Here is a 9,907-nt window from a genome sequence, read left to right on the forward strand (position 1 = left end):
GCCCAATATGAAAGGCCCAACAACCTTGGGCTCTGATACCATGATAAATTTGATACGACTAAAAGTGGGCCTGTGCAACCCAATATCGAGGAGGAGAGTTCGGTCTACATACGAGCCCAAAAGAGGTTACATACTAAAACCAATCGGCAATAGTAGGAGTAGCTCCTCTCGCTGATATTGTGGTACTTTCTCTCCTTTTTCTCCAATGTGGGACAACTCACATGTGCACAACATACATGGGGTTCAACAAAATCGGCTTAAGACATCGAGCAGGTTCGATCAGGTGATACTTCAGGCCAAAGATTCAGCCTATATCAAGTCATGCCCATGTTTATCCTCAAAGGGAGTCGTGACACTTAGGGACGGCTAAGGCCATGTGTCGGGTAACCCTAAAATATAAGGGCCTAATTCTTCAATTAAAGTAAAAAAGAAATAAATCTAATTACAAGTGTTCATTTTCAATTTATCGAGTGTAATGTTGGATGCAAATTCAAATAGATTAATTTCTATTTGGTGTTTTTCTTATTCTCCAAAAAAATTAATGACTCTTCATTTCTTCCCATTCACAAAAAAATTTATAATTAATTTAGCACAGGACCCTTAAATTATACGAGACTGCCTGGCGAAGTTTGTGGATTGATCGAGAGCATGTCACCAATTTAAGACTTAACCTCGCAAGAGGTACTGTAGTATACTAATCCATGTAAATAGAGTATATATGTCCTTTACATATGTACGCCTATTATGTATATATATAAGGTCCTTGATGTACAAATTCATGTGAATGTAAAACTTTCTATTTGGTTTCACAAATTATCATTGTATAGTATCTATGCAAATGATCTTCTATAAATAGTTATGTAACATGAATATAGGCAGACTGGAAGACAGTGCTTGGAGGCTAAATAAATTATAGCTTTATGTACCTATGTAAGTTAAAGCAATTTATAGTTCTATGAGTGGAACAATAATAAAGTACTTTTAATTACCAAGAATGGTCTTGGCCTAATAATTAAGATGGAGGCAGTGGCGGATCTTGACCAACAATTTTACAGGGGCCGAGTAGGAAAATTAAAAGCTTAATTATAAAATTTAAATGATGAATAAAAACACTAACAAAAGCACATCATCAAAGTTTAAATATATTATTACCATCGGTTACAAAAAAACTTGTAGCTAATGTAATTGCTCTAAATCCTTACCCTTCTATTTTTAGACAGCTTTATCCATTTATTTATTTGACCAATATCAAATTTTCAAGGTATTGAAAGAGTAGTTTACAATTAAGTGGGTAGATTTCTTAGAAATTGAAGGAATAGTTCATTAGTATTATTAGTAACTAAATCGATTATCAAATTGTTTTCTTAAGGCACGACAAAAACAAAAAGGTACATCTATCATTTCTGATTATTAGGAATAATTTGAGAAAAAAATTCTGATTAGTTTAGAAACTTTAAAAAAACAAGAAGATACTTACAATGAATAAAAGATTTTGCAATATTAGGAAGACTATAAGCCAAAGATATAGGGAAAAAAAATACTTACAACAAATAGAAAAGATTTCTCAAAAATTAGAAAAATAATAAGCCAAAGATAAAGGGGAAAAGGAAAACAAATAGAAAAAGAAATAGAAAAAGAGAAAGAAAAAGAAAAAAAATGAAAGGCATAAAGCATGCATGGAGAAGGATCGAACATGAAACCTCCTACTACAAGTAATATTCTTGCTTCGCCACTATGCCAAACCAAACTCTTATGTACTGTTTTGCAGTTTAACTGTTTTCATTTTTCAAAATAAGAGGGGCCAGGCCCCTGCCCGCCCCCTTATAATCCGCCCCTGGATGGAGGTGATATGAACAATAGGTCACAGGTTCGAATCCTCCTTCCTTATCTTTGTACTTTGTACTGCCTTCGTGACTAAGATATTGAATGCAATATACTTTCAAAAGCCTAAATATTTGTCCTAGCTTCATACATACAACTAACTTTGAGGTCCTAATAATAAAATAAATTTGTATGGATATCACCAAAGTCTATTAGCAAACACAAGTCATGAGTGTCTTCCATAAAATTCCCAAGATGCGAAGTCACTAGGGTGAATATCATCTCGGATCATGGTCCGAGAGCGTGCTAGTGGGCAGCCTATAAAACAAAATTAAGGAATTTTCCTTCCAGACGGACTCATCTCAGCCATACACGTGTATAAGGATTATCCACCCTGTCAGAGAAATAATACTTTTATAAATAGCCATTTGGTACTAGTCTGCAGGTACGTTCTGAACATTGCTTTCTCTCTCTATCTCTTTACTTTATCTCTCTAAATTCTTAGCGGACACAATACTGACTTGAGCATCTGACGGGGTTTTCTGGCATCCCCTAAGGGTAGTTTACATTTGTTTAATTTCCTTGCAGACATTTACTCGCGGAAGCCCACTCCTTTACTGACAGACACGTTTAAGGACCGTCATCGTTCTGATACCGAAACAACTTGGCGCTGAAAGGAGGAGTACCCTATTTTGTGAAGCAATCATGGATAATGTAGACAACTTGTGAAGCAATCATGGATGGTTATCTATTTTCTTTGAGTTAGAAAAAAGGTAAGTATGTTAATTTTTATGTGTCGATATAAAAAGGGAGTTTTAGTTTCGAAATTGAGTTCATCAAAGAAAACGTATTTTGAAAGGAAAAGATTTTATAAAAAAACCGTTTTAAAAAAGGATTTTTAAAAACCGATTTAGAAAAATTAAAGGATTTTGTAAAAACCGATTTAAAGAAAACGTTTTATAAAAGAATTTTGAAAACAAAAGGAATTTTAATAAAAAAAAAAAAAAGTAAAACAGGTTTTGTTAACACGTTTTAGATAAAAGTTGATTTCCAGTTAACTTGGAGAATTCTATCTTATAAGGATTGAGGAAAAAAAATCAGTTTTTTATAAAAGATAAAAATTGTTTTAAAAGGAGAAAAGTTTTATCTTTTAATCTTAGGAATAAAAGATGATCATATCTTGGAGAAGGTTTTTCGTTCATAAAATAAGTTATATAAGGGATAGAAACTCAGAATTAGAACTCACATTTTCAGATTTAATATCAGAGATTTCGGGAGCTGAAAACTGATTCCCAAAGCTCAGAGTTCTGATCAGATTAGGTTATTATACAATGTTTGTAATTGTCCTCTGTTTTGCTTGAATAAGAAGCACGCTTTTGAGGATTTATTCTTTCTGTAATTTCAAACATAATAGAGAGTAGCAACACTTAGGGTTAAGTGTTGGGGAGTACTACTAGAGTTAGTAGTGGGGGAATCGTATTGTATCAAGAGGTTGATATTTTAGGATTCAAATAATAAAAGAGTTTGTTTGTGTGGACATAGATCTCGGAGTTGATTGAACCACGTTATTTCTTGTGTCTATTATTTGAATTTGTTGTCCTCGTAGTTTGATACAAGTTAGTTGTCGCAAAAACGTAAATCGAAGAAGTTACGGGTAAACGGACTATGTTAGGCACTATGCTATATTGCGAAAAACGATTAGTTTTTGTCATTCAATTCAACCCCACCTCTTGCGTGTCACCTTGTACTCCAACCAGTGGTATCAGAGCAAGTTATTCTCGAAAGGCTCATTCCTAGAGAATAGAAGTCATGAACATGCAAGATGACTCTTGAGATAGACACACAAAGTGTCTAACTTTTAACGGAAAAGACAACGGATGGTGGAAGGTGAGGATGAGGATCTACATCCAAGGATCGGACTATGAATGCTAGAAAAGGACATATCCTTATCCAAACCAAAGATGCTGCGGGAGAAATGGTTGACAAAGAAGAAGATGACTATAATTCACTCGACTATGCTAAGGCCGGGAAAAACTACAAAGCAATGAGTATTCTCCAATATGGAATTGGACCTGAACTCAAGGATCTCGACTTGCACTACAGCGAAAGAAATATGGGACACGCTGGAGTTGGCCCACAAAGGTACGAATGAGGTAAAACAATCTAGAATAGATTTACTTGCCCAACAATATAAATTGTTTACTATGAATGAGGACGAATCTATTAAAGAGATGTTCACTAGATTTACATTAATCACTAATGAATTGTGTCTCTATGCACAACATATAATTCTGAAGATTTAGTGAGAAAGGTGTTAAGAAGTTTAACAAATCGATGGCTCCCAAAAATAACCGCTATTCAAGAAGCTAAAGATTTGACTAAACTTTCACTAGAATAATTGATTGGATCATTTATAACTCATGAACTTGTTTTAGACTCTAAAACTAATGAACCAAAAAAAATAAAGGTCTAGCCTTGAGAACTGAATTGGAAATTGAAAATAGTGATAGCGATGATGATATTGATTTTCTTATAAGGAGATTTAAAAAATTTCTCACAAAGAACAAAAACAATAGTCCTAGAAAAAATGAAAATTTCGAAGGTAAGAGCACTACCTATAACTTTAAGAAAAGTGCTACTAATTCCGGTTGATGAGAAGCCTAAAGAAAGAAGGGAGCAATCCAAGAAAGAATTTAAAAAGGAATGTCCCTTATGGGATGATGAGAAGCCTAAAGAAAGAAGCAATCCAATAAAGAATTTAAAAAGGCTATGATAGGTGATGTTTGGGGAGATACATATTTTGATGAAGAACATAAAAGTATTATTCAAAGTAAAAACTCGAAGTATCATTTCAGTTACACACTGATTTAGATAATTAAATAAAGAGCTAAACTCATCCAATAATAACTCTTACAAATTGATACTATTTAAAGGTTCAAAACATCTAAAGGCAAGTTTGAACATTATTGTTAAGAAATCTCACTTGTAAAACCCTTACTTTATGAGTAAGGTAAAACCAAGAGAGTTCCTATATAAAGCAAGATAAACATAAGTAAACTCATAGCTCGAGATATAATATTATTCCACACTAGTATCCCTTTGCAACTCAGCATCTGATGTTTGTCCGTTATCCTGAAAGTAACCAACAATATCCCCTCAAAAAAAAAAGTAAGCAATAATTAAGCGTCACACCTCCAAAAAAAAGGAAAAGAAAAATAAATTAACAATGGTGAGCAATCAGCATTGACCTTGTTTGAAATGCTATTAAACGGAGCTAAACAGCTAATTATATAACAAATTTATTCTCCATCCACCCATATTAATCGTAACACTTATTATATGCGACCGTCTCATACTAATTCGTAACATTTTAATTTAGACATGGACGAACTCTGTTTATTATTATTTTTCACTTTACAACTATATTCCACATCCTTATAGAAAATAATAAATAATATTTAAGTTATTACTCCTTAGACATACCCACCTTCAATTAAAGGACCCAAACAATTTATCTATAATATAAAATAAAGATACTTTTTATTTGAAGGGATAATATAAAAATACCTACTATCTTTAATCAAGTAAGCTTTAAGAATAAAATAATGAAACTCTGTACCACTTTATCTACTTTCTAAAATTCTATGTAAAAGGATGTATCGCGATTAATATGGAATGAGGGGAGGATATATAATATTATATGCGAGAAAAGTCCATGTATTCATATATGTATTCTTCAATATCATATCTTTTTGTTAATAGATTTTCATTACATTTATAGTACTTCATCCGCTTTGTTTTAAATGAAACATAAGAGATTGACACGAAGTCTCTAAAATAATAGCAGAAAACATATAACAATTTAAATATTCAGAAACAAGCATACCTTTCGATCAACTTGGTCTTCGCCTAATCAGAATCATCAGAATAGTCGGAGTTGCTGCCTGAAAATAAATACGTACGTAGAATATAACTTGATGATTAGTATACTAAAACCTATGTTAATAAAGTTTAATTCTTACCCATAAATAAAGAAGATTAATATAGTACAATTATACTGGCAAAATATTAATGGGTAAATCTTAACTAAATAACGTTATTTTCATTACCAAACCCTAATTAATCCCTATTTGAGTCTGTTATTCCAATATATCACCATTAAAACACAACCAATGACCAAAAAACTGGAAAAGTGTTATGGAAGAAGAGAGAGAAAAGGGTCGTAGAAGGTAATTTCAATGGTTGTCAATTAAGGTAAGTAGGTCATACAAAGGTAAATCAAGATTTCGTAACAGGATTAAGGATTAATGATTAAAAAGACTTACATTCGTTAGTCATTAACGACATATAGTGAGTTTTTAAGAAATTGGGAAGTACATGGTGAACTTTAGAAGGTTAGAGGGTATTTAGTGTAAAAAGAAATTACTCGGAGACATTTGGTGAAAATTTCGAAATTAAAATTTGTGGCATATATGTATAGGGAGAGAGGGAGTACCAAAGGGTACATTCTCTATCTCTCCCCCCTCCCCCATTTGTACTCACTTTGTATACGTTTGGATTAAAGAGGAAGTGAAAAAGTAATAATAAAGAAGATTTAGCGTGGTCTACATGTGAAAAAGTAACAATAGCTTTAATAAAATTAAACCTTCTTCGTATAAAATTAAGGGAAATTCTCAATGGTAATCCTGCATTTTGACTTTTCCTGTTTCGTGTTCAAATTTAATTTTAATTCTTAATGGTAAGGTAATTAACCCCAAGTTTATGATTATACTTGAGAGAGTGGTATGAATAGCCATTTGTTGTTATAAAGAATTAGTAAAAGGGTTCTTTATAAACTAATTAAGGTTTTATAGACTAGAACGAATGACATAATTTCCTTAAAAAAGCTGACTTTCCTTTGTGGTTCATTAAAAACTTATTTCATTCCCGTATATAGAAAGATATGAATGAGAATATGATTTTTTAAAAGGGAAGTTATGTCTATCTATACGCTAAAATACTTAGTTTGAATACAACCCTTTAGCAATTGCATATAACAAAATTAAATATTGTTAATACTAATTTCTTAAGTATAACCATACATGCACGGTTACCATTGAAAATTGAAATTATGTTTGGCTACTAAAAAGGAAAAAGCCTGAATTTAATTTTACCGTTGAAAATATTCCTAAAAATAATACAACACTTGCATTTTTTACAATTTTTAATATGTCATTTTAATTATTATTATCTTCAATTATATAATTTTTGAAATGGAAAACTACACACGTGAGATGAATGTAACAAACTCCAACTTGACTACCTATTTTTCACTATATCATTATTATATAAGAAAACATTGTCGTACATAGAATGTAAGAGCCATAATTTAACTTAAAGAATTACCTGTACCCTCGCTATCATTCTGTGTATCGTCTTCATTCAATGTGCGGGGATCTTCATGATTAATCCAGATATTGGGCACTTTCCGTATACTCTCCCAATCTGTACTTCCCTTTGAGCAGCTCTTCTCTAAAATCGAACAACGATTGATAATCAGAGTCTCTTTCGTAGTATGGGGTACTGATTCAAAAATTTCGCAACGGCTTATCTCCGCATGTTTCAAGCAATGCAGGTATGGGAGGAATGGAAGTGTAGCCAACTTTGGACATTGCTTGATCACGAGCGTAGAAAGGGCTGGAAAATCACAACTTTTTGTTCGTTCCCATCCTTCCAAACTAGACATACCGTCAATAATTAGCGTCTCCAACTTAGGAAATGCAACATTATCATCTCCACGTAGAACATTATTATCGATCTTCGACACATTATTCATTTGAACAATTTCAAGATACTCGAGATTCGGTAGCGCTCCAAGAGATATGTCGAGCTCATTGTTTTCACATTCAAATAGGACAATACGAACAAGCTTCTCGAGCTCGTATTTCTTGCCCATCCAAATTGGGAGCTGTGAGCCAGGGTAACAATACATCTCCAACTCCTGTAAGCATGAGTGAGGCTGGAGCTTTTGAATTACTTGAGTGTGATCACCATAATTTTTATCTCTAAGACGATCCCATCTTAAATGCAACTGAGTAAGGCCCTTTTTATCCCTTAAAAGACCATCATCAACCGAGTCTGAAGGTACATTCTCCAATCCGGAGAGGCAAAAGAAACCACTGAGGTTATTCAAACCCTTCAACTCGTTAATGTTGCAACCATCTCTATCGTCCACAAGAAATGCCGAAAGGGTGCGAAGCTCAGTAAGGGCTCCTAAGCTTCTAGGCATGTAACTCAACTGGCCAAGAACATCAAAGTACAAATGGCGAAGGTTGGTTAATTTTCCCATACATTTGGGAAGCTCACAAAGATGTTTGCATCCTTTAAGTTTCAAGGTTTGTAGCTCGTGAAGGCAACCTATAGAATCCGGTAACCTTTCAATTGGTGTGTATGAAAGATCAAGATAGCGTAGCAGTGTCAAATACTGTATGGAGCTTGGCAGCTGAGTTATCTCACTTCCACTCAAATCCAATGCTTGCAAAGATTTAAGAGCTAAAAAAACTCCAGATGGTATCTGTTTGAGTGAAGAACCGTAATTACGGAGGAATAGAAGTGTCCTCAATCCATCAATTTTTTTTAATGTCGTGAAAGTTGTTTCATTGATACGATCAACCAACACTGAGACATGGCGAGACTTTATAGGTGGAGCACAATCTGAACTTTGTTCTTTGATCAATTGGGAATAAAGATCATGACTTTGCGTCTCAACGAAAGAAGCCTCAGTTTTGTCAGGGTTACTTTTGTACATCATTTTCCCTGATGAAATGTCAAGTCTTGAAGGTAAGAGTACTCATGCTTCTCAAGAATCTCAAAACATAAGTTACCAGCATCTTCCATTTGCATCTGCTTCATAAGCTCCCCATCCATGTCGGATCTCTTTAAAAAGCCTTCTTCAATCTGCACATTGTTCAAAAACCCTCCAGCCATCCATAATTGAACTATTGTGTCTTTCTCAAATTCATAATCACCTCCAAATAGAGAACAATAGAGTTTCGGCTCTTCTAATAACTCCTCTTGCAATTCGATCAGTATCTTCTTTCTTTCTTCATTAATATCGACCTTGCTATACATAATTGATTCTGAATCTTGGTTGTGCAAGCCTACATACAATTGTCATAACAAAATAGTAATAAGCCAAGGTGAAATTCGAAAATTCTAAAGTGAGTATCAATCACCGCTGATCACCACTATGGTTAAATCGCAATCATGGATTTATCAGATGAAATATGCGCCGTAGAATTGAATATAACAAATATATATTTACGGAATCGAAAAACAGATTGATATTGGTTCTTAAACCTAGTTATTGGACGGATCGGTCCGGGTTATTTTATTGGTCCTATAATAATCCTATCCAATACAAGCCCTATAAAATTGACTCTAACCCTTTAGTCTTTATTGAAGGTTAATTTAGAAAAATCTAGATGTCTAATGTATCTTAAAGATAGTTTAGAAATATCTGTAAAATATCTAATAATATGTGATTTAGAAAATCAAGACATAAGATATTAGAAATTTCACAAACTTTTATATGAGGCGGGCCACACCTTCAACTAATAGTGTGGTCACCCCCCTTCCTCTAACTAACCCCTCCCCTTCTCTCATGTTGTCACGCCCCTTTCCCTTTTTCTCTCATTTTTTTTTTTAAAACTCTTTCTTTCTTTTTTTCTTCTCTCATTTTGTCCTATTTTTTTGCCTCATTTTTCTTCTCTTTATTTCCCCTATTTTTTTTTCCTATTTTCTTTCTCCTCTTATTTCCTCTAGAATTTTACCATTAATTCCCCTCCCTTCTCTCAAGCACTCCCCCCCCTTCTTCATTTTTTTTTTTGTAAACTCTTTCTTTTTTTTCTTTTTTCTCTTTAATGTCTCTCATTTTTCCTATTTTTTTGCCTCATTTTCTCTCTCCTCTTATTTCCCCTATTTTTTTTTCCTATTTTCTCTCTCCTCTTATTTCCCGTATTTTTTTTTCATATTTTATAATACGAGGAGCCTATTACTCCATAATAAGTAACTATTATTATTTGTATCATTGTTTTATCATACGAGT

At 33.3% G+C, this 9,907-nt stretch overlaps 1 protein-coding gene across 1 annotated transcript; it reads right to left on the reverse strand.

Moving 5' to 3' along the window:
• Positions 1–4,665: 4,665 nt before the first annotated feature.
• LOC104885279 (putative disease resistance protein RGA3) lies at positions 4,666–8,641 on the reverse strand. Its single transcript, XM_048640002.2, has 3 exons — positions 7,207–8,641; positions 5,708–5,765; positions 4,666–4,953 (listed from the first exon to the last, which is right to left on the reverse strand). Exons 1-2 carry the CDS (start codon positions 8,609–8,611, stop codon positions 5,731–5,733), a joined length of 1,440 nt encoding a protein of 479 aa, XP_048495959.2. The 5' UTR covers positions 8,612–8,641; the 3' UTR covers positions 4,666–4,953; positions 5,708–5,730.
• Positions 8,642–9,907: the final 1,266 nt, after the last annotated feature.

This window comes from Beta vulgaris, chromosome 3 (genome assembly GCF_026745355.1).
Source record: "Beta vulgaris subsp. vulgaris cultivar EL10 chromosome 3, EL10.2, whole genome shotgun sequence".
In the NCBI taxonomy this organism is placed as follows: Eukaryota; Viridiplantae; Streptophyta; class Magnoliopsida; order Caryophyllales; family Amaranthaceae; genus Beta; species Beta vulgaris.